General features: G+C 56.1%; 1 protein-coding gene across 4 annotated transcripts in view; it reads right to left on the bottom strand.

Moving 5' to 3' along the window:
* The window catches only part of MBP (myelin basic protein), a 115,906-nt gene that overhangs the window by 17,217 nt on the left and 73,346 nt on the right, over positions 1–25,343 (bottom strand). For 2 of the 4 annotated variants that reach the window (XM_045790294.2, XM_045790295.2), the window contains exons 4-5: positions 18,659–19,095; positions 11,777–11,854 (exon numbers count right to left, since the gene is read on the bottom strand). In XM_045790294.2, coding sequence (XP_045646250.1) covers positions 11,777–11,854; positions 18,659–19,095 — 515 coding nt within the window. The remainder of the gene's footprint in view (positions 1–11,776; positions 11,855–18,658; positions 19,096–25,343) is intronic. The other 2 variants (XM_045790296.2, XM_045790297.2) reach the window with 1 other exon arrangement.

Here is a 25,343-nt window from a genome sequence, read left to right as displayed (position 1 = left end):
GGGCGAGCAGATCGGCGGACTCCAGGGTGCAGGGATGGGCGAGGGGAGGCTGTGGTGTGGGTACGATGGGGGAGCAGGGGGACGGCTCTGGGGTGAAGGGTCCTCAGTGTGCTGGCAGCTACACAGAAGGCCGTGTGGGTTAAAATGCACAGAACCATGCAAGCACAGAGGCTCCGGGTCGCCGTAGGTTAATATCTAAACTGGACCACGGCCACGAGCAGGGTCTGTCTTCACGAACCCGAGCGTTGATGAGGACACCGTGTCATCTCCAGGACTTGCCGGGGGAGGCCTGCGTCCGTGAGTCCGGCTGTCGCCTCCGTCTCTGAGATCTTGCTCGCACGGGCACCCTGGCTTGGAACGTCTTCAGCTTCCTGATGTGTCCGCTTTCTGAACAATGTGGGCCCTTCAGGCGGTAACACCTCGTGTGGCCGTCAGACTGTCCTTTTTCCAGAAGCATCTTACCGCTTTGGCTGGATTTTAATATTGTTTTGGAAAGAGGAAAGACTCCCATGGACTCCCAGAGCTTCCGGCAGCTGCACTCACAGAGCGCAGGTTGGCAAATATAAAATGGACAAAGGAACCGAGGAATCGCGGGGAGCGGGGAGGCTCCGGTCCTCACGCCCAGGACTCTGGTTTGAGCAAACCACGGGGTGCGCTGGGAGGATTTTCCACTCAACAGCGTTACCACGAGGCCACTGAGAACAGCCAAGGGACGGAAACAGTCGTCCAGGGAGCTTTGTCTCTCAGGGCATTTCGAAGACTCCAGAACGCGTTTAACCAATTTGAGGATGGCCAAGGAGTTTCACGGGGGCACAGACGAAAAGCTCCGAAACCCACCTCAGTTGCCATGGTGATGAGGCCCTCGTGCCGCGGTGGGGGGCGAGCTCTGCTGAGCCACCCTTCACGTTTTTTTAGCTGTGCTCAAGACTACATGAAATGTGCCGTCCTCACCCGTTTTGAGTGCATATCGGGGGCACTAAGTAAATTCATGCTGTCGTACAAAGGTGACACCATCCACCTCCACAATGTTCTCAACTTCCCAAACTGAGATCTACACTCGCCGAACACCAAGCCCTCGTCCTCTGTCCCCAGCCCCTGGCGCCCATCACCGACTCTCCGTCTCCACGGGTGTGGCTCTTCTGGGGCCTCGCAGGAGTGGAACATAGAGGAGGGTCCTGCTACGTCTGGCTTCTTGCAACCAACATCCTGCCCGGGAGGTTCACCCAGGTGGTAGCAGACGCCAGAATTTCCTTCCTAAATTTTTCAGGCTGGAAACGCTCTGCTGCATGGACAGCCCCCTTCTGTTTATCCGTTCATCGTCAAGGGACACCTGGGGGCTCCCACCTTTTGGCTTCCGTGCCGAGTCCCTGGCCTGCCTCGATCCTGCAACGCCTCCGGCAACCGGCAGAAGGAATGCCCGGACCCCCGCTGCCCCTCCCTCGGCAGCTGGAAGGGCGGCTGTCAGGCAGCAAGAACGAGTACGTGCACAGCACGACGTCCGCGCCAGGTGAGGTCCAGCCGGCTCTGCTGAAGCGAGTGGCCCACCCACGGCTACAGGGGTGGCTGGGCCCTCCTCCAGGCCAGTCTCCGGGGCTGCGATCGGGTCAGGTGGGAGCAGGCCGGCCGCTGCCCACGCAGCAGCAGGAGACCCTGGCAGGCCTGGGGAGGCACCTTCAACCCCCTGGGGTTTCTGTTATTCGTTATATTTTACCGTTTATGGGATGTAGGTACTCAACCTTCCCTCGTACCGCACTGTGAGTAAGGGGATCTGCCTGCTGGGACAGGAGAGACGGGGAGGACGCTGTGTCTGGAGGACACTGGGGCAGGAGGAAAGAGCAGCAGATCCCGGGGCATGAGGGTGACCCGTCAGCCCTGCAGACCAGCTGGGGCCAGGCGGGTGGAAGGGCACGGGCCAGTCACCTGTGGAGTTTCCTGCCTTAGTCCCTCTTTGGTCCTCAGCCTCTGGCCTGTGAGTACTTGTGACGGACGCAGTCCCCTGCCGGGGCGCCCACTGAACGGGGGCTCCCCAACAGAGGAAGGATTCTTCTCACTTTGTTAGTTTTGTTTTGTTTTTGTTTTTGTAGGCTCCACACCCAGCGTGGAGCCCAACATGGGCTCGGTCCCACGGCCCTGAAATCAAGACCTGAGCCTAGATCAAGAGTCAGACGCTTAATTGACTAAGCCACCCAGGCGCCCCGATGCTTAGTTAGTTTTTAGGCATACAGTTAGTAATCCTCTAATGAAACACTGTTGTGTTCACTAAGGTTGAAAACAAGAGGCAAAGCAGTTAACATTTTACCGTTATGTCTCAAGATCGGTGTGTCCTTGCCCGTGTCTACCCCATTCCTGGCAGCTCATTTTCTCCGCAGGAGGTTAAGAGGCTAAGGGGGCGTTCTCGGGTCGGCTGGGACGAACTGGGACAAGGGGCAGGGCAGCAGCTCCCTGTGGGGCCCACAACAGTCAGAGCGGGGGAGGCGGGGGTGCTGGAACCCCCCCCATCAACACCCGTCTCAGCAGCGTCTCCAAAAGACGTGCGGCTGAACATTTTGCACAAGCGAGATTGGAAAAAAATAATCGACTTATTTCTTGGTGAAAGCTTTTGGACTAATGAGAAAAACAACACAAGCTCATTATATAAAGAAGTCAACATTTGAAAGTTTCCTACCACTGAAGGATGGCCCTTGTCTCTCAGTCTGGTGAGCAGTGTCCAGACAACGGAGAGGTGGGCGGGTCCCTTGACATGTGACCTCAGTTTGCACAACACCGTGTGGCACTACGGTGTCAGTTTGCACAATACCGTGTGGCACTACGGTGTCAGTTTGCACAACACCGTGTGGCACTACGGTGTCAGTTTGCACAACACCGTGTGGCACTACGGTGTCAGTTTGCACAACACCGTGTGGCACTACGGTGTCAGTTTGCACAACACCGTGTGGCACTACGGTGTCAGTTTGCACAACACCGTGTGGCACTACGGTGTCAGTTTGCACAACACCGTGTGGCACTATGGTGTCAGTTTGTACAATACCGTGTGGCACTACGGTGTCAGTTTGCACAACACCGTGTGGCACTACGGTGTCAGTTTGCACAACACCGTGTGGCACTACGGTGTCAGTTTGTACAATACCGTGTGGCACTACGGTGTCAGTTTGCACAACACCGTGTGGCACTACGGTGTCAGTTTGCACAACACCGTGTGGCACTACGGTGTCAGTTTGTACAATACCGTGTGGCACTACGGTGTCAGTTTGCACAACACCGTGTGGCACTACGGTGTCAGTTTGCACAACACCGTGTGGCACTACGGTGTCAGTTTGTACAATACCGTGTGGCACTACGGTGTTACTCCTTTTTTTGGCATCATCATTAATAAAACAACTCCTTGATGGCAAATAACATTATTCTGGGAAGTCTTAAAAGCCATGGGAGGGAAGCCATGGCACAAAGGGCAACTGTTTCATTAATTTTTAGGGTAAATTGCTTTTTCCATTAACCTATGTCATTGCATCGCTTTTGAAAAATAATGATCCTTTTCCCTCTGCCTGAGATAATGCCCATCACCAGCAGGGGGAGCCCGTGCACCGGCTTCCGGGCCAGGTCCGCGCTCCCCATCCAGACCTCAGGAAGGATTTGTAACCGTTCTCCGATGCGCCAGAGCCGGGAGTTCTTAAACTTGCAAGTAACAACAGGAGGTTCGTTTTCACCTGACACATCTGAAGATCAACGGTCATCACACTGGGTAGAGACTCATTCCTTTGAATGCAGTGGCTGTTTTATGAAAATAGGGAGGACTTTGCGACACATTTGCATTTGGATTTGATTAGAGACAAATCGATGGACTCATTCCCTCTCAGAAGAAAATTCTGCATCTTGAAAAAATTAACGTTCACTGTGCCTGGGGTTTTGTGGTTAGGAAAAAAAGTTCCAGCTCCTACTCTATTTCTTATCTCCCCAGAATCAACCATCAGAATGTCAGTGAATGAAATCATAGTGAATCCCTTGGACTCTTGGAAGGGTCCCCCACCCCGCCCCCGTGCTCACCACTCACAGGGCACGGGCCCCGAGGTGGACTGTGTGCTCCCCGTTGCACGAGGCACAGCCCAGCGAGACTCGGGGTCCCTCCCCTCCCACGGCCCAGGCCTCAGTGTGCTTGGTTTCCCTTCTGACGGACGGTACTGCGTGAGCGCAGCAGAGGAGTGGAGACAGCAGTAACCGGTCACTACACGCACAGCACAAACGGGGGCAGCTAGAGGACTGGCCACGTGCACACCAAGAGCTGAGAGCACTTACAGAACAGACTAGAAGCTGTGTGACGACCAACCCTTTCTGGTGTTTTAAAACCCTAACTTCAAAATCGTCTGCATCTAGACCCCTGTCCCTAATGGCTAAGAGCCTCACAGTGGTGTGATGACTTGGGATCTGTTACAACATTAGAACGTCCTTTAAATATCATGACGTGTGCTCTGGGCTCCTTCAGACCACACACAGTAAGACAAAGTACCTTCTGTTCCTCCGCCTTTCCTCTACGGCGCACTAGTTTGGGGGAAACTGGTCCTTTCCACCCAATGCGCGTGCTGACATGGGCTCCATCTTCTCTACGGGATGGAGGAAAGGAGTCCGGGGTGCGGCTGCTGTGTGAGAACCCTGCCCTTTCTTAAGCTCGAAGCTGAGACTCACCAGGGAGGCCACCAAGGAAGGTACTCCTCACGCCAGGGGGTGCTCCCGTGAGCCCTCCTGCGTGCTCCCGCTCTGGCCCCTCAGCCTGGGCGCAGGTCCCCAGCAAGCATCTGCTCCTGTGACCGGAACTCTGGGGCCGCTGGAGGCCCCACAGTGCCCGCCTCACTCTGGGCTGTGGCCCCCGAAGCCCCCAGGACTTGCCTGACGCCCCATCTCAGGCGGGTCCGCACACGGGTGCCCCGTGCTCACCACAGTGATGGTTTTCGCACTGGCAGTGTCCTGGGGAGCTAAGCCACCCAGGTTCTAGGAATTTCTCCCTGTGTCCCCAGAGGATTCCATTTAAAAAGGGAATAAAGAAAGAGATTCTACTCGCTTTTAAAATACAGGGTGTATGATTCTCGCACTTGCCCTCATTGTTGGTAGAGCGAGAAATGTCGCTCGGCACTGAGCAAGCACTTCGTTTAGCAGGTGCGACAACCGACACTCAAGGGCTGGGCGGTGTGCTCGCTGGGTCTCCCGGCTCTGGGTCCAGGACCGGTGCTGCAGGCCACCAGCCCACGCCAGATGCTTGTGGGTTCCGTGTGGGACAGAGGCTGATGTTCCAAACCTAACCCTTGGCGGCACGTGGAGAAATCACGGGCTAGCCGTACGGCAGGAGAAGGTGAGAAGGAGGAATGATTTTAAACAGCGTAGGTTTATTTTATTTTTAAAAGACTCGTAGACTTGCCTCAAGTCAACTTGTGAGGGTAGGATGAGCTAGAAATAAAACTGTCCCTGTCTATGAGGAAGAGCTAGCGTCTGTTGATGGAGTCCGCTCGAGGCGTGTGTTAATGCCTGGAGGGCTGGGGTCGGCGTGGCTGCCGTTCTTCCCTAGAGGCCTAGCTCCTACTCGTTTTGGTAAACACGGCTAGGTAGGCACAGCGAACGCAAGAGCAGTTAACGAGGAGAGACTTTCCAGTTTGGCGATCGTTTTGGGGGATGCAGTTCTGTGTAATTACAGCGAGGGCCAGTCCGCTCCCCCGGTACCCGCAGAAGCCCAGCCCCGCACAAGCAGACCATTTGGGCTGCGTCATTCTGTTCTGTTCACGGGATGGGACCAGCAGACCCAGAGCCGGGCACCAGACACACAGACACGCAGAACGGGCACGCTGCCACGGGACCCTCGCCGTTCCTAGAGGGTTTCACTGGGGGGCTGGAGAGCGACCGTGCAAAGCATCTGCATTTTGCTTTTTTGTCCCAGAGAAATCTTTGATTTGGGGGCACTCTCGGGAGCCTCCGATCCAGGGAGGCCCGCGGTTTATCTACGTAAGCTGTTCGGAAGCACGGACCGTAAGGTGCCTGAGCACGACTTGGGATCACGAAAACGTCGTCCTCTTGTGAAAGCGGCAGGAAGCCCCAACCTGCTCGTGTGGGTGGTGTTCTTTCTGTTTACGAACCACGAACACAGTTCACTACAAAACCCAGTTCCCTTTCGTGCCCCCCCCTCCTGCCTCACACTCCTTCCACGGCTGGTAAGGACCCCTCACGTCCACAGCAATCTTGTTTCAGTGGCTTATCCTCCTTGAGGAATTCCCGAAAGAGTCCGTGGCAGGAACAGATCCCTTCTTTCCATCCAAGACTCTTCCTTACACCTTGCTGCCCATCCCCATTTTCCACCATGAAACCGCCCCGTCTGCCCCAGGTGCTGAGCTAGGAGCCCCTGGGTAAGTATTAGCAAACCCAGCAAGTGCACCAAGGGTCACACGTTTGGGGATAAAATGATAGGTCTGACCGTGAGGTGTCTGAGCTGTGACCTTGGTCCCTTTCTGAGTAGGTCCAGGTGTGTCGGAGAGAGAGCTGGGGGGGAGTGGTGCTCCCATCCGCACCCCTGCCCTGTGAGTCCCGCGTCCCCAGAAACCACGGGTGGCCAGACGAGGCACTCCGCTGCCTTGGGCCACGCTCTGACTTCTGCTCCTGTCTGTGTTTCAGAGGAAGCCGTGATGCTGGTTTGTACCTCAGGAGAGAGCATGAGTGTTCGTGGGCAAAGTCAGGGCATTCTAGATTTCGTAAACGGGGGGAGAATTCTTCTCTGTCTGAACGATACATGCAGTTTGCCCTGTGCTTTTGTCATTTGAAAGTTTAAGACTATGTTTGTTCCAGAATTGTTGACTCCAGTGAGTTTAATTAAAGCCATGAGCTGCCTTCTTTAGAGAAAGCCGTGCAGGGTCAACAGCAGGCTTTTCTCTATTTCTGGAGGAATTTAGAGGCAGACCTTTGATTTAGAGGGAAATTTTAGGTTACCTGGTGCCTGTCCTGACTGCAGATTTCTTCTCAGATCCTGGACAGGGAGACCGTGGACGGGGTGTGCAGTCCGCAGGCACGGTGGCTTGTGGGTGTGCTGTTGTTCCCGGCGGTCAGCTCGGGAGGGACCGTCGCTTTGTCCCATGATCAGAGGGACTGGCGCCAAGGTCCAGGGCTGTGCCGTTAGCAGACGGTGAAGCTGAGGGCAGGCGGGAAGGCTGCTGTCTGCAGGGCAGTGGGGGGAGCACTGGGGCTCTGACTTCCTCTGGGAAATGGGGAGAGGAGCCACCCCCTCTCACCGCAGGGACGGCTCTGCCCCCCTCCATCAGTAGCCATGTCAGTGGCCATGCAGGGGTCAGAATGACAAGAGGCTGTCCCCTGGCAGAGAAAGACACAGCAAGCCCCGTGTCACAGCCAGATGCCCGGGCTCCAGCTCTGTGGTCCTGGGAGGTGAGCGCGGTGGAGGGGAGGGCAATGGAGGGGGATGGGGACACTTGTCCAGGCTGGAAGCGGCTCTCACTTGGCCGCGAAAGCCGTAAGCACGGTGGTGTGTTTCCAGCCGCCAGTCCTCCCATCTCTCGGTCTTGCATCGCCGACCTGGTGCGCACCCAGCTCTTAACGGGCCCTTCTGCTGAGGCGTCCCGTGGTGACCCAAGTGCCACCAGCGTGCCCGGCGCTCAGCAGAAACAGCGGCGTCTCTGCCCCTCGCCTCCTCGGGAAACCAGCAGAACTCCCAAGAAAGGAACCGAGGGTCTTCCCCGCAGGGAAGGTCTGCTCCCCCGGAGTCAGGGCGGCTGGTGCCTGTGTCGACAGCAGAGCTGGAGTCCGGCTCTTCTCGAATTCAGCCTTCCTGATGCTTCCTTGCTGCCTCCAGAATGGCGGGAGGCAGGACTGGACATCAGCCCATAGCACTCTGGTCTGTCTCCGCTGTTCCAGGCACCCCATTTCCAAAGACCTCAATGAGTCTAACGTGCACAGATGGCTCTTTCAGCACAAATGTCAAGCGAGCGTCACGCCAGAGCTGTAAACCCAAACGATGACCCCAGATGTCTTGTCTTGGCATCCAGTGGTCTCTGCACAGAATGTGGACAAGCAGGTTCAGGTGTGTGGGGTCTTGAACATTCTCTTTGGAAAGAAAAGGCAAGTTGCAACGTGTTTTCCAGCAAGTGAGGAACCCAGTTCAACTGTGGTGGGAAGCAGCCCTCGGGGGCACAGCAGACACCGGCCCCCGGGGGAAAGGCTGGGCCGCAGGACAGCCAAGTGGCCTCCCGTCCCTGCTGGCACACTCCCCAAGGAGCTTGGTCTGCTCTGGGTCTCCACAGCTGGACCGACAGCATCCACCAAACGTGTAGCCACCAGACTCACCCAACTCTGGGCACAGCCTGAGCTCGGCTCGCGTGAAGCAATCCGATTCAGGACACGAGGGGGTGAGGGGCATCTCTGGAGGCCGGGACACGGGGCTTCTGTCTCTCCTGTGCAGAATGAGCTCTCACGGGCCGAGTGCACAGGAAGGCATCCCCGCTGCCGCTGGGCTGGCAGCCCTTATGGATGTCCCCTCGTCACCGGCACCACAGTCTTCAGAGAAATACTTCCAGACTTTCTTCCGACACTGACTTTATGGTCAAGAAGCGCAGTTCTGAGAGCAGAAACGCAGTGACCCCAAGGCCGGAGCCGGTGAGAGATGGAGGCCGGAGCCACTCCCGGGGCTCCTGGGGGTCCTTCCAGAGTAGCTCAGGCGTCACGTGGCCAAGAGGCAGGGTGTGACAGACCCATGGGTGCCCAGTGCTGGGGCAGCACGTGCACCTGTCGTATTTCTCTCCGCTGGCACAGGCCCCCACGGTGCGGGCAGCACGGATGGCTACTGTCGCTGTTGTTGGTGCTTTTCAGGTGAGGAAAGGGAGCCCAGCGGTCGAAGCAGAGCCTGTGTTTCTGATTCTTACTCGGCACTTGTCCACAGCACGAGGTGTCTTTGGCTCCTTAAACTTCGGTGTGCGTGGTGGTTGCCCGGGCCCTCTCCAGCCAGGGAGGCCCGTGTAAAGTGGCCTGCGGCCTCCAAGGGACTGGGAGCTGGGGGCCAATCAAGGGTGGATGCTGTCCCGTTGCGGCTCCTCGCTCGCCCCCAGGACTCAGGTGGAGGCCACGGTGGAGGGTTGGCTGCGGGAGCAGGTAGCCTGCATGAGGCTTGGCACACCCACGGCACCTGTGCAGAGTGCTGAGATGGGGACGCCGTGCAGGGAGAGGTGTCCGGCTGGGCAGGGTGGGACATGCAAGTAAAAGGGGTATTTTCCTAGGGGACTGCCCTCCCCCACTCTGCTCCTTGCCTCTCCCTTGGAATTCTCTCTTCTCCAACTTGCGTTTGGGTTCCCAGATATAACGCCACCTGTGTGTGTGTGGCCTCCCACCTCCCCCCCCTGCAGTGGTCATGTTCCGTCCCTGGAAAGGTTGAACTCCGGTAGTTCTAGGACCTGTGTTGGATCCCTGGTGGGGAGTTGGCTCGTGAAAGCCCCTGACAGCAGCAGAACCCATCTGTCCTTCGATGGTCACCCTGAAGTCACGGTGGCTGGCTCCTTCCTAGCCTTCCTGGTGGCTTTGCAGAGAGAGAGGCAGAGAGACCCACGAGGACACAGAGAGAGGGAGGACTGTTCTGGAAGGTCAGGGTGCAGAACGTCTGCTCAGCATTGCTCACCGACAGTGTGGAGTTTCCACACGACAGGGGACGGAAGGTGGTTTCGACTCCGAGTGCTGAGTCAGCGGTGCACTCGCGGCTCTACCCGAAGGCTTTTATTCCCTCCGTAAGCCTGTTTCACGTGCCCTTTCCCACAGGCTCTCAGACAGGTGCCCTCCGAAACCATTCAGCGGAGCCGGCCCTGCGGCCTCTCCCGCGGCCGGAGCTATTAGAGCTCCACTCCGGGACCTGCGACCCTCTCTTTGAAGGAGCAACGGATCCCGAAGTGCAGGAGGAGACGTTCTAGCCCATCAGAGGCTCTTGCTCCGAGAGGAGAGAAGACCCCGGGTTTACTGACTCTGTCCGCTCGAGAACAGTGTGGCGGTGCCGCTCCCTGAGGAAGGGAGGTTCCGGGGCTCCCAGACCCGGCCCACCTGCCCTCTGTGCACCCCACACAGAGCCGCCTCCTGAAAAGCATTCGCATGGGGCGGGGGAGGGGAGGGACCCGTCACGTGGATCACCGAGGCCCCGGGGCGTGGACCAGGCCTCGGAGAGTCTGCACCGTCGGTAACGACTTTGGGGAGCCCACTGGCGCGGTCTGTGTGGCAACTTGGCCCCTGGTTTCGACTCAGGCTCTGTCCTTGACCCATCACTTAGCAGACACGTGAACACCGCACACTCACACACAGCTACCTGGTACTGCGCGCGTTTCGATATTCTCACGGGTGTTTTCACAAACAATCCAAATCCCATCTGCGGTGCCCAGTAGTTACGGGGTATCCGTAAATGAGCAAATAATACTTGCAAAGAGCCTATTACCAGAAACCCGCAGTGTGACCTCTGTCCCTTACGGTGTGCCCCCTGGCGGCCACACAGAGATGGCGTCGCGCAGGTTGTTTCAAGGCACGCGCAGAAGTCGTCTGGGGTGAAGAGCTGGAGGAGAGGGGTGCCGCTTTCTCTCCGCCACGACAATAATCAACATTCTGTTTGTTAACGTGATGCGAGGAGCACAGGCCTGTCTTCCTGTCCGGAGAGCTCTGGTTCTGATGGCAACCATCCGGGTCAGTGCAAGAGAGCATGGGGCAGGGAGGCCTGCAGAGGTTTCGGGCAGACGGGGGCAAGCTGGCCCAACTGGGGCCTTCAGACCCAGGTGCGGGGCCCTGCTGTCCAGTCACACGCACCAGGCGCTGCTGTGGGCAGAGGCTTTGGGCGCCCCGGTGGCTTCACTGAGTGGATGCCCGGGAGCACAGGCCTCCCGGGTAGGGTGTTTGCTCTGACCAAGGAGCCGCGGAGAGAGGCGTTTAGAGAGCGAGCGGCCACAGGAGCTGGGACAACAGCCTGCCCCGCTGATGCTCTGGGGAGGGGACGGTCCACAAACATGTCGGGCCAGTACGCTCACCATGCGGTCCATTGTCGTCAGGCAGGGGTTCTCAACCTTCCGCATTTTCCCACGTGAGACGCTCAGGTGGCTGGCTTGGCGCCCGCCGTCACCTGAAAGTGTAGACCCGTGGCCACGAACTCGTGTGGTGGCCGCCACTGTGCGTAAGTAGCTGCGTGACTCCTGGTTGACTCAGAACTTCCTCTGGGCTGATGACACCCTTCCCGATTCCCCTGCCTGTGGGCCCTCTGTGCTCCGAGCGGCAGAAGATGAGGACAGGTGACAGCTCCTCCTCCACCCCAACGCAGGCCCAGCCGAGCCCAGGTGGGGACAGCCCCCGCCACTGCACTTGCCAAAGACACACGTCACGTGACAGTGTAATCCAACTAGCCATCGCTCAGTGTGCCTCAGGCACTGGCTTTCAAGGGCAAGTCCCCGTCGAGGTGGCAGCCAACTCTCCGTGCCCTGCAGCCCGTAGAACGGCCGAGGCCCCGCTGGCCCCGGGGGCTTGTCCACCGCCCCGACCCCACAGCTGGCCCTTTGCGGGTCATCTGTGCAGGATCCTGCCTGGGCGTTCCAAGGCCTCTTGAACTAGAATTTCCAGTCTTTCACCTTGTCCCTTGCTGCTTCCCCTGGGAAGCTGCCCCCCTCGCTTTGCGAAAGTGACTCCCCCACGCACTTCAGACCTGCTGTAGCCCGCGGGCAGACGCGTGCCCAGATGCGGCCCCCGCCGACCGAGGAGAGGAGGGGCCCGGCAGGGTCGGTGCACGTCTTACCTGGTACATGGCGCACAGCCCGGGCGGGCTGTGGGCATGAGAGGGCACAGGGCTCCGTCTCTGCTTGAGCCAACGCACCTGCCGGGGGACACAGAGTGGCTGTTGAGTCCACGCGCATCACTGGCACAGCCCCCACGTCCTCCAGCAAACGCCCCCTCCTGACCGGGCTTGGCAAACCCCTGCGCGGTGAGGAGGGCAAGGGGGGATGGAGGTCAGAGGGTGAGTGCGGGAGGAGGATGGATGGTGACCACCGAGGGGAGAGGAAGGAGGAGACGCAGTGGGAGCCCCCAGTACTCTGGGGGAAGGATGTCAGGAAAAAGGATCAAGAAGAAAGAATTAGGGAAAAGTTCTGGAGCCCTGAGCCCAATTATGTGACCGCATTTCCTCAACATGGTAGCAGGCACCAGACCTGTAAGATTTTGGGCAGAGTAAGTTAGAGGAAGCCCCTTCCAGCCTGATGCGATGTGCTCGAGGGCTTTTCAAGTCTGCCTGCGATAGAGAACGTTCACAGCTTCACTGGCACAGGTTTCTTTTGCAGCAGGTGTCGGAGCTCCTGTACAGGACCTGTAGGAGAAGCCACGTTCACTCTGCGGGGTCCCTGTGCTGTCTCTGTCGGGCCTTCCCAGCTTCCTCTGGAGCACCAGGAATTAGTTGTATGGCCAAAGTCACGCTAGGCGGCCACTCGGGTTACACGGTCTCACGTTCTTCCTGGTGTTGGTGAGATTCAGAAGCTTTAATAGTATCTTAATATTCCTGGACGTGAGCTGGGCATTAACCCTCCTCTAAGCTCTCTTGCTATAAATCTGCCTAAGTCGTGTCTCCTCCTAATGTTGTGTGTCTTCCCGATTCTATTCGGGAGGACGGTACTGCGTGTCACCCAATTTGAGTGGTGCGGCTGAGAGAGCTTTACTGCGGGACCACGGTAAATGGGCGGCAGAAATTTCCTTTTGTTTGTATGCAGCAGAATGGTGGGCCCGAGAGAGAGAGAGAGGGCAAGGGAGAGAGACAGGGAGAGAGGAAGGAGAGAGAAGGTACCTTACAGCGCTCAAGACTTAAAATCAACATAGAGATTTCAAGAGATGTCTCAAGTTGGCTGCAGATTACATGGATTTTTAAAAATCAGGTTACTGGTGGGTTATGTGTGGAACGGGCTGTGGTTATGACACAGGAGAACGTTAGAGTGTTCTAGAAGTATTATTGCAGAGTGAACACACAGGGTTTCCAAGGCAGACCTGGGGGAGTCTGTGCTTAGCTGAACATCCCACCCTTGATTCTCCCCACGCGCGTGCTGTGACTTTAATCCAAGACACAGACTTCCACAGAGTAAGGCAGCTGACTGCCTATGTGAGCGCCTCTGGGATGAGCCTGCGGTAGCTTCTGCCGTGACAAGACCTGGTTGTCCCCACAGGGGTGACGCCCGCCAATGGTGGCAGACAGGACGCAGACGCACACGTCCATGTTATACCCTTGCCCGAACAGCAAAGAAGAATTTTCTAATTTATGTTTCCCCCCTTGAAAACAATGCCCCTTCTTACCAAAGGGGACCAGCTCCTTGAGCTGTTTCCAGGTCACTCTGGGGCCCCATGTCAAGCTACCCCCCCACCCGGGCCCGGCTCAGGGCTCCGTGGGCTGGTGGCCATGCAGCTCGGGGCAGGGCAGCAGGGTGGCTGAGAACGCAGGCCGCTTGCCCCAGCACGGGCAGGAGGGGGAAGATGGCCTTCTTCTCCATGGGCGACGGTAGGGGGACGAGACGCCCCAGTGACCTTCCTTGCCTGACCTCCCGTACAGGTGCGGGAAGGGGTGGCACGATCACCGGGCAAACCCCACGGGGGCTGGTGGGGACGGAGGCAAGAAGTGCCCCTCAGAGGAGCCCTTGTTCATCAGGCTTCCTCAGAAGACTTCCTGTTTCTGTAACTCTCTCCACCTTTATACTATTTCCTCTGAAGCAGGATGCCTTCCGGGCAGTTAAGAGTGAGGTGGGACAGACCTATGGAGAGACTCTGACCATTTCTATGGGTCCTATGCTTCCTAAGGCTAACGGGAGTCTGGGGAGGGGTTTCTTCCCTCCTGGGATATGTTCCCTCTGACGTCAGGCCCAGCTCTCCGTCTAGCCTGTCACCAAATATCTGATCCTTCGACCAAAGGAAAACCAGTGACATGTGTCCCTGTACGTACTGTGAACGGATGTAGTGGGAGGTGAGTAAGGACAAGCTAGTCAGGTGAACGCATACAGAATAATCGTGTGTTTATTTCTACTTCATCCAAGACCCAACCTTATCCATGACCCTCACGCTCCCCGGTGTCCTTGGGAAGAGCTGGCGCACCGCCCCGTCCAGATTCCCCGGGGTTTCCAGGACACCCTGGGACGCGGCCTCAGCAGGGCGCACAGGCGGGGCGGGTCTCCCACTTGCCCGGCCGCCTGGGAAACACCGCCGAGTGGGCTGTCCCCCCCCCACACTCCCACAGAAAGGGACAGCAGAGTCCACTCCGTGCCCACGCTTCCCCCCAGCGCGGGACGGCGCTCTGACAGACACTGAACACGTCGAGCAGAGCAAGAACAGCCACGACAGACCAGGACACCGAGCTGTCCGTGGACAGAAAAGAACAAAATGTCTTTGTGCAAAAGCACACGAGTGAGAAACTGACCTCTGAGGCGGACGCTTGGCCCTCACACTCACCTGCTGGCTGTCATGTCTGCAGCCAGCGAGAAGACCCGTATTACAGGCACTCTTGAGGGGGGACCCCAAAGAAGACTACTTGAAAAACTCACGTGCAGTTAGTCCGCCGCCCTTGGTCTGTTACTACGTTAAATGAGTGCATAAAAAGGAAGAACTATCTATGAAGCAAAAAGCCCATCACGAAATCACACAGGCATACGCACTCTCACCAGGAGGCAATCACCAGTAGACACAGCATAACACGCGGACGCGTAGCTCACACAGACACGGCAGGACCGCCTGGGTGCAGGGCCGCCGCCCCTAACGCAGATCTCACCCACTGCAGTCACCGGACCCTGGACACTGAGGGTCCGGGGACAACGGGAGTCCACAGTAAACTGCCCGCAGCAGAGCCGGGAACCGCGGATCCAGAACGGATCAGAGTAATAACACTTTATAAAGAAATTCCTGGGGGAAACCTCAAAAATATTGTTCGAAATACACCTGCCACAGTGTTCTCTAGAAAGAGCTGTGGCCACATCTCTTTGCAAACACACACCATACAGCCAGATCACGGCCACACAGCCTCCCAGGAGATTCAACCTGCTTTCGTGTGCGTGGCTGTGGGAGCGGAAACGCTCTGCTGAGAGGGTGCGTGCAGGTCCCCAGGCCCCAGACTCGGGGGGCGGGGGGGTCAGGTGCTGCACAGCTGGGGGGGCGGGGGGCCCTCCACACGCTTCCTACCGCGTCCCTCCTACCGCCTCTGAACGCTACACTTTCCACACGATTACAGAATTAGCTACGAAACTGGAATATTATGGTAACAATGAAAAATTAAGTGATGGTAGAACTAAAATGTTAAATGAAGTTAAAATGCAGTGGGGGAAAAAACCGGGAAACAGACTGCGGTGATGAATTTACAAGATCGCTATACCCCATAGCGGTAAATAACACATGGTTTTCATCCCGTACAATCAGAATTTGAGGCGTGGAAATAACACGGAGCGCTGACTGACGGGATGCGGGAAGAGCAGGTCACTCGTGGAGCTCGGCGGTGAAGTCAGAACAGGTACAATCATCAGTGCAGAGCTAACTTAAAACTCTTTAAAACACCCTGGTCTGGAGAAATCTGAGAGGGGCAGGTTGTCGCCGTGCTCTTACTTGAGGACGGCCCGGGGACACAGCTCTTTGTGCAGCCTAGTTATTTCCTAAAACCTCACCCCTTCCAGAGAAAAAGGAAAGAGGGCAGGTTCCAAAGCGGCTGACCCAAGGCTTTGGCCACCACACCCGCGTGGCACGGCGGGCGGAGGGGGGAGGTCTGGCAAGGGGAAGAGCGGGTGGGGGGTGGCCGCTCCTGAGCCCCCTGTCCACAAAGACCGCGTGCATTTTCTCCTTCGTCCTACGGCCTGCCCGTCCCCCCGAGCCCCCACACCCCAGGGCACCGGGGACCTGCTCTTTGGGAGCCAACAACGCAGCCCTTCTTTCCTCCGGCAACAAAGGAACACGTTCTCCGCGAATACGCTCTTCATTGAGGGCTCCCCAAAGACCAGGCCTCCTCAAGGAATTCAGAATGCACTTTCCTGGAATGTCAACGCCCGGGCCGCACAAGGGTGGGTGTTGTCAGTGCATTCCGAGGATGCGGGGGGGCAGCACCGACCCAGAGCCGGGAGACCCACGTGGCCTGGGGGCGGTGGGGGGGCGGTGGAGGGGCCCGGGGACCAAGAGTCCTCTTCCCGGGGGCCGTGCCTCCAGCCTTGCACGATTCCACCAGGAAACGCCTACTGCAGACAGACAAGCAGAATAATCACTTCCCCCCAGCTTCACACAGCGGCTGGGGCAGCTGACGCTCAGGCCTGGGGGCGCCCTTTAGGATCCCGGATACCTGAGACCACTGTCTCAGGAACGACACATGGTGGAAACGAGAAAGGGGCTTTTAGGGACACCAATGAGGCCCCTTGCTTCTCTTCTTTTCTCAAGCTTCAATCCAAAGACCTTTCTACAAGGTGAGAGCTCTGCTGATTCCCTGCACGCTGAGCAAAGCCAGGACAGAAACAAAGCCACAAAATAACCCCTCAGCAGCCCACGCCAGTGAGTACCCCAGAATCCTAAGGCCATTGTGGGCGTGTGCCTGGGTGGAGAGGGTTTTAAGCTCACATCTCCAGTGTTTAAGAGCAAACAAAGAGTCTACAGTAAAACGGGGGTGCTGAACAGACACTGGTTTCCGCAAAGGGGCTACACAGGGAGGCGTCCGGGCCGGTTTGCAGGACGCGGCTACGGACGACGCGTGCAAACTCCAACGGGCTTCTCTGGCATCAAAAGGCAACGCTATTCATTTTTAAATCTTCTTTATTCAACATTCAGTAGTGAACAGAACTGATCCTTCAAAAATGCTAAAACAATTGTTTGAACATTGTTTTCATTTTTCAAAGTCCTTGAAAATACTCTGATTTCTCTGGATCCTTGATCATTGGGCAACATTATTTTACAAAGTCGACGCCTACTTCTGAGATGAATCTTTTCTTTGAAAGTATTAACGAGTATAAGAGCCTTAAAGCAACCAAGGTTGTAATTTTACACGAAGGAGAAAAAACACGTACGCACGGACACATATAGGGACATATCCGTTCTGAAATGAAGTCACAATGACCGATGCCAATGAGTCCACAATTGCAGTTTAGACCATTACCACTGAAATGAAGCTTGTTTTATAATATATGCTATACAGCGATTTAACCTTTTCGGCACAGTGTAAATATATTTTTCCCTGTTCCTTGGGAAGCAGGACAGCGTCAGCTTTGAAAGTGGCGAGGCTGCCGCGTGCGTACGGAGCGCTTAGAAAAACAGCGAGACTCAGGCGGCCGGAGTCCGGCGAGGCTGCTTTGACAGCTGTGCTCGAGACAGCACCTCGGGCTGAAGTCGGCATTGGAAATAGGTCAGAGGACCAACATTGGAGGGTGACCCAAGAGTGCCGAAAAGTTAAAGCAGCTGTCCACAAACACAGTGAAGGAACCAAGCAAAGGCGGCCCCTGTTAGCACTTAGGACACAGCAGGTGTTAGTCACGAGAAGTCAGGGTCACGGAGAGACGCCGGCACCGGGGGCAGACGCTGCAGGCACGTTAGCTCCTGGGCCTCCAGGCGCCCTCACTCCCGCGCGGCCAAACTGCCTCCCTGTTCACCGTTCCACGATTTCACAATCATCAGTACTTGAAAAAACTGTCGTCAGAGACTAAAGTGAATTTTAGAAACTCCTTTAAAATTGCAAGTCAGGGCCCCTGCTCTATACTTCACTCCTGAGAACCCTTACGTTCCCAAGACTTTCAGGATCAGCACGATAACGCAGCCCGAGGAAAAGCGACATCACACATTTCGTGAGCACAGCCAATAAACCTGGGCTTTCTTCAAAACATCCTCTCCTTCCCAAAGGACTGTGATAGGCAACACCCGAAAAAGGTGTAGGACATGCTATGTGTTTGCCACAGCAAAGCCACCTGGGACTCAGCTCTTGGAGGGACCGTCACGACAGATGCCCCATTCACCATGAGTTCACGGCGGGGAGCTGGGGCACAATGGGGAGCTTTATTCCTCCTGAGACAACTGGTATCTTCAGAACATTTACATAGTGAAACTTCACAGATACTCTATTCAAACTAACGGAATTACAAAGTAATACAGTTCTGATTCATAGGCACACGCAAGGACCCCTCCACCCCTTTCCCCTAAATAATTCAGAAAACAAAATTTGCTCAAGGCGAATTTAAATGTCGAGTATGTTCGAAAGTCCTCAATCGCACAATTGTTGCAAGAAACCACGAAGCTAGCAGCACTGACCCCAAAAGCGTGAGCACAGAAGCAAAATCAGCCACAAAGCCCCCAAGCGTGAGACACCAGAGAACGGAGCATGCCCGCGATGTCCACACCACGCCCCCCCAGAGATGCAGAATTCAGAATGTTCTTGCATTCCTGAGCCATATCCTGATCGCATCCCCTGCGAGGAGGGGAAAGAGGCTGAGTGGTATGGAAATGCAGCAAAAGCAGCAACCCAGCCCCCCTCCCGCCCCCCGCCAGCAGCCGCGAGCATGGCCAGCAAGGACAGCAGCTGGACGGCGGACGGGCTGCAATGACATCTCCACTAGGGCTTAGCTCACCTGCTCACTGTCCTTCCTTTTCCTTGTCAACTAAAGTGGACACACGTCCCGTGTGCCCCCAGTTACTCCTCAGAGCTCACCTTGCCTGAGCCCCTCTTGGGCGCACCCCTGTCCCCGCCAAAGAAGCGCCCAAGGGAGTCAAGGATGCCCGCATCTCTGTGCCTCGGGAGGAAGCCGTGCCTGGCGTGATCCATGGCGCTTGCTGAGGCCAGGTACTTGGATCCGTGCCTCTGGGAGGGTCTTTTCTGTGACGCCATCACATCCAGGCCCTCGGGAGTGGCTGCACTGTCCTCTTGGATGGTCTGGAGCTCGTCTGACTCCGAGGGCCTGTCTTTGAAGGTGTTGTCCTCTCTCCCCGGGGCATCTCGGGAAAAGAGGCGGATCAAGTGGGGGCGGCCCCCGGGGTCAGCTGGGTTGGCGTCCTGCCAGGCATTCTTTGGGTTCGCTGTGCGCTTGGAGTCTGTCACCGCTGTGTCCTGAGAGGGGGTCCCATTGTTCCGCTCCACATCTGCCTCCCCTGCAAACAACAGTGAGACATGAACACGGGCCGTGCAAAGCAGAGCGGGGACAATGCCGCTTTCTTCCAGGGCCAGGGACCTGCTTGTCTCCTACCAAAGCCACAGAATGTGCGCGGGGCCGGCAAGCGACGCGGCAGCCCCGGGCGGCTTCTGCCAGGACCCGACCTGCCCTGCGTCCTACTCGCAGGTCTTGTCTCAGGGGCCCTAACTCGAGAGCTGGCCCCCTAGACCAAGCGCACCCGGCTTCCTGCTGAAGTGACTGCCGCACAGAGACGGCGGTCGCCCCAGTGCTGGGACAGGCTGGACTGCAGGTGTCTCTGCGGGACATTCAGTCTCCAGAGCTCCACAGGTGCCTAAGCTAAACGTGTTGGGAGCACTGATCTGACCAAAGGTGTTTTTAGTGTTCTCGATGAAAATGGAACTTCCCACATCTTTTTGCACTGCATGCCCTAAGAAATGGGGCATTTAGAATTCTTTAGTTTCCAGATTCCACAAGAGGCCCCTTGCTCTAGAGAACTGCTTATTCAGGTCATTTTCACACGGCTTCCCTTCTGTAAGCAGCCACAGGGATAAAGTCTGAGGTGGGAATGGCCTGTTCATGTGCTCCCCCACCGTCCTGCACCGCTTAGACACACGCACGGCAGCACACCCATTCTGCTCTCAAGTTGCCCGTTAGGTTTGAGTGCATGTCCACTCCACCCTTAGTTACTTATCTACAGAAAATGTGGGTTTACTCACACTTTCCTGTAATACCACCCATCCACCCATCCACCCAACTACCCACCAATCTGTTCACTGACATTTACCCAACAGCACCAACCACCTATCCATTTACCTGCTTAGCCACCTACCCACCTAACCCTAACCATCCACTGACCCATCCACAGATCTGTCCACCCAGCTACCCCTCTACCCAGCCACCCACCCACCCATCCTTCCACCCACGCAGCCACCCACCCACCCATCCATCTTACCAACCATCCCTTATTTACTGAGCACTTAGGAAGTGTAATGTACTGGCCTCGATGTTTGGGCTGCAGTGGTGAACAAGATGTGGTCCTTGTCTCATGAACATCGTGGAAAGGAATGTTATGAAATGAAGTGTCTCCCCAAATGGCGGGTCCCCATCCTAAACCCCAGTCCCTGTGAATGTGAACTTATTTGGAAATAGGGCCTTTTGTAGATACAATCAAGGTAAGATGAGGTCGTGCTGGAAGAGCGTGGACCTAACACCTGATTGATGTCCTGATAAAAAGAGGGTGCTTTGGACAGAGACACAGACACACAGGGCAGAGGCCGTGTGATGGTGGCAGGGAGCAGAGGGACGTGGGACACCAGAAGGTAAGAGGCACGGATCCTCCCGGAGAGCTGGCAGGGGAGCCCAGCCCTGCTGGCACCCGAGTTCGATGCCGGCCTCCGGAACGTGAGAGAGGAGTTTCTGGTTGTTGCAAATCCCCCAGCTGTGGTTATTTGTTGCTGCAGCCGCAGGACAGACACAACGTGCAACTGCCTATCAACCTGTGACAGTTACGACAACAGGGCAGGAGACAGGGCTTCAGGGAGGCCCCTTGAGGGATGGAATGAGTGGACCGAGGGCACACTGGGGCAGAGTGGGGGTGCCTCTGCAAGGGGGCAGACGCCCAGCAGAAAGGCCTGAAGCCGGAGGGACTGGTGAGAAGAGCAGGTGAGCGGGGGGCCCAGACCCCTGGTCAAGACTGCACAGGCCTCAGCGGCCAGGAAAGGCTCCCAGGAGGAACCAGAGACCGCTGGGGGATGTGGGTGGGATGAGACTTCCAGGAAGACGGTGGCTGGGCCTGCGGGTGGGCACAGGTGGGAGGGACTGCTGGCCACGGGAGAGGTGAAGGGGAGGCCACGGAGGTCCCTGAGGGGGGAGGGGCCCAGCGGAAGCAGCAGACTTTCCCCTGCGTTACACGTGTTCTCAGAAGTGTGTGCACGCACAACACACACTCTCACTAACACAACAGTCCCCAAAGGCAGATGATTCCACGCTCTTTCGACAAAATCACATTGGTCAGGAGACTGTCCCATGAATGACACTCATCAGACAGACACTATTTTCACCTGTATCTCCGAAGGAGACTACGTCACCCCCAACGTATGCCCTCAGTGTTTGCCAGGGACAAAGTTCAAGGCGGACACCTGGCACCCGGGGTCACCGTGACCTCATTCAGGCCCCTACGAGACAGCGTGTGAGGTGCGCCTGATGCCTTAGAAAGACGTCATGCCCTAGAGCATGGCCCATCTTCTCCGACGACTGATGAAATCCAACCCCACAAGAACAGGATGATTTCTAACGCGTCGACCCAATGCCTCACTGCACTGCAGCGACAGGAAAATACCACGGCCGTCATCAAACTGCAGATTTTTGCAGGAACACGCTGCTAATTTATAGGTTGCCACAGAAATAGGGTCTGAATTTCTAGCTGTGCTTTATAATCTGTGGCTAATAGAAATTAATGCAAATGGGGAAGAGGAACAAAAGCTACATTGTACATAATTACACGCATTAACACAACACAGGCGCATCTGAATACTAATATTTATACAACAGTTGGGCTTTGTGTCCCTGAATAGGGCTGTTTGTAAGGCACAGAGAAGGGCATTCGTGTCCTAAAAGTAGCTTCTCTGAGCACAAGGGGCATGGGGAGCGGTGGAAATCTGTGGATGTGCAGCATTTTTGGTGGGGACAAGTGCAGTTTTAACTTGTCAATTAATATCAGCTTTCATCAAATTAAAGCCCGATGCAAGGTTCTTATTTAGACTATAATGAAGGGGCATCGCGTTTAGTGCACAGTTTGTGAGGCATGGGTCGGATTCTGCCAGAACAGGCACTTAGAATGCTCTGTTGTTCAAATTCTACAGGAATTTGCACTAAAACTTAATTTAAAAAAAAAAAAGCGCACCTCAATCCAGTTGCTAGAATGGCCTCCAGAAAACTGTGGTGGAAAATGTACTGGACTTTTGAAAGTAATGCTGTTAAAATCCCAGAATGGCTTCCTGGAACACCTCTGAGGAACAGAGACGTCACTCCCTCCAGAGTGGTTTCTGGAACACAGACCCCCGCCAAGCAGGAGCGGTGCGTCCTATTACAGACACTCAGGTCAGAACCTGAGCAAGGCTCCAGCCGACGGTCACGGTGGCCCCACTCCTGCCTGGGAGTCCGGCTCCTTCCCACCCACGCAGTCCCTGACAGGCAGGGTATCCTAAACCCTGTGGCTTCTCCCCCTCGATTATTTCTCACGTGACTGACTACGACCATCTTCTTCCTTTTTCTTTTCTTTCTCTCCTTTTTTTTTTTTTTTGCCACTTTATGCTGGGGTTTTGTGACATCACCATTGCCAGTCCGCAGACTTCAGCCTCTCTCGTGGGATTCCATGTACCCACAGCTGCTGGAGGAGCCCGCCCAAGGCCTCCCGGTCCACGCCCCTCATGCAGGCCCCCAGGGGCTCCCCACGGCCACGGGCACCAAGGACAGGCTCGCCTTCCTGTTCTTCCATTCACACTCCAACATGTCCCCGCACGGGTGCCCAACTCATGTCCTCGCACGGGTGCCCAACTCATGTCCTCAGGCCTCTGCCGTCCTGACCGCCTCCCAGTCCCACGTCTGAGCCGCCCAGAGGCCTGCGCTGGGCATCTGGACGGTGCTTTTGGGAAACACAGCTCCACTGGTCAGCTCCTCGGAGCGGCCGCCTTCGGTTCCTGAGAAGTGCGTGGATGTGTTCCTCTCCGGCCGGGCGGTGTGTCTGAGGGGCCCTGGCGAGGGTGGCCTCTAGCTCACCCCTCGGGGCGCTCGGTGTGTATGCAGCAGGCGCCCAGCACAACTGCCCGATCAGACATGCGGACGTGTGCAGGGCCATTCCTCCAAAAGGACAGAACAGAAGCCAAATACCAGCTCCCCCCTTCCTTGCTAGAAGACTTAGCTGTTGGCATTACAGCTGTTAAATTGCTTTCTATAGTCTTTTTTTTAAGTAAAGATTTCCCTTCGGTCCCGAAAGGGCTCTACACCAGGGTCTAAGGAGCTCTGGCTTAGAAATGAATTTCAGTTGTATAATCTAATTCCTTCTGGCCATGCAGAGGTTCTGTAATATTCTAAATTTAATCAGTTGGCATGGCTCTGAGGTAGCAGAAGAAAGAATTAAGTCTCCCTGCTCTATTCCCCCACAAACTCCAAATCCGAGTTCGTGCGTTAGGCCTGGTTGCTCCTAACGACCGTGGCTCGTTGAGTGGGGCTGACCTGACAAGCCGTTTCACCCACTGGTGTTCTGTGGTCCGCCAGAGAGCACCTGACCGCCTGGGGGGCGCCTGACGCGTGGAGAGCAGAGAAACTCCCATCGCTGCAAAGCTGTGGATGGCAGTGTCCAGAGTCAGGGCCAAGGAGGGCCAGAGGTCTGCAGGGCACAGCAGAGAAGGGCCCCGGAGACTAGCCTCAGCCCCTGTAACTAGCCGACAGCCTCGGGCAGGTCACGGAACAGAGTGTGTGCTGATGGAACGAGGAGATACAGGGACGTTCTTGCCAAATGCCGAAAGGCCGTCTCAGCAGCAGGTGCCGAGGCCCTGCCTGGCGCCCCCGCTCCCCCACGCACAGCTGGCCACCGAGAGCCCTGGGGAGCGAGGCCTTTGCCTCTGGGTGTTCTGGATGCATGATCGACAGCCAGAAGCAGGTAGTTTTAGGAGCCCCTGTGTTCATATGAGGAAACTGAGACACAGGAGAGTGAAGCAGGAATCGATTAGCTGATGCTAATCCAGGTCCGCGACCTCCGGGGGCCTCGCACCCGCTCTGCTCCTGCCCCCACTGGCTCTACCTGCAACGAGGTTTGCCTCTAAGGGTAAAGTTTCACTGCAGATAACTGGCGGCTACCCCATGTGTGGGTCCCCGCTGCTTAACAGAGAGGGACGGACGAGGCGAGGCGGAGGGCCTTTGCAGAAAGCCACCTGGCCCGAACGAGGAGCTCAGCACCCCCGAGAGTTTAGAAAACCCACCCGCCTGTAGCCAGGGCAGGACACACACCAAATACTCATCAGATTGTCGCAAATAACGATGATGAAGAAATTCTTGCCCTACATTTAAATAGTACTATTTTTTATTTTTGTTTATTTTTTTAAAGATCTTATTTATTTATTTCAGAGTGAGCGCAAAAGAGAGCATGAACGGGGGTCAGGGGCAGAGGAAGAGGGAGAAGCAGACTCCCCGCTGAGCAGGGAGCCCGATGTGGGGGGGATCGCATCCCAGGGGATCCTCTCCTGGGATCATTACCTGAGCCAAAGGCAGGTGCTTAACCGACGGAGCCACCCAGGTGCCCCAATATTACTACTTTTTAATGTAGAGTATATATCTTATGCTCTATTCCAGTGCACCCATGGAAATCAAGTTTTATGAACAACTTCCATCCAAACCACCTCTGTGTGTACGTGTGTGTATGTGAGAAAAAATACAGATGTCAAGTAGCACCCCAGAGGCGATAAACCAGAACGCAGAGGATGGCACCCCAGGTCCGTGGGGCGGTGAGTTAGTCACCGTCCAGACACTAGGTTCACCTCCTAACGACAGCACAGCGTGCATGGGGGGCCCTGCCCCCTCACCTCTGCTCACGGGGTGCGCCCACTGGGAGGAGCGCTTAATCTCAGACATGCTGAGCGTCCCGAGCCCGCTGCAGTGGGCACGGCTGCTTCCTGCCTGTGGAAATGCCGTCACTGGGTGGGCACCCAGCGCTTTTCACCCCTTGGGGTGGACTTGAGACGCTGCCCCCACAGCGTGCCGAGTCTGTGGGGTGCGGTTGGGGTGGGCACGGTCCCGGCTTACCTCCTGGGTCTGAGCCTCTCTCTAAACGACAGGTCAGTGCAGATAACAGCATTTATTTAGTTACTCAAAGCATGACTATGTTTGCTCACCAAACCAGAATAAAGCATAATCCAGAAATCATCTCATGAATGCAAGTCCATTCAATTTAACTAAAATAAGAAACTCCTACCGATAAGATGTGACCGTCCAAACTTTAACGTTTTCTCCTCTGAACAGAAATCTCGAAATACTACACCAAGGGGATTACCCAACAAGGCCTCACTCGGGTCATTCAATACAACTTCATATTCATGGCCGATCAGCTCTTCAGTGAGAACGAAACAATGAAAAATGATCGTCGCTCAGTTAATTAGAGGTTTTGCCAATATTACACGCAGATGTGTGCAGTTAGGGACCGAGCCCACCCAGGTCATTGCCGTTGGTTTA

The sequence above is a fragment of the Ursus americanus genome, chromosome 19 (genome assembly GCF_024610735.1).
Source record: "Ursus americanus isolate L20-20 chromosome 19, mUrsAme1.1.p, whole genome shotgun sequence".
NCBI classification, from domain to species: domain Eukaryota; kingdom Metazoa; phylum Chordata; class Mammalia; order Carnivora; family Ursidae; genus Ursus; species Ursus americanus.
The sequence above is the reverse complement of the archived record's forward strand: the minus strand, read 5'-3'. Positions and strand labels throughout refer to the sequence as shown.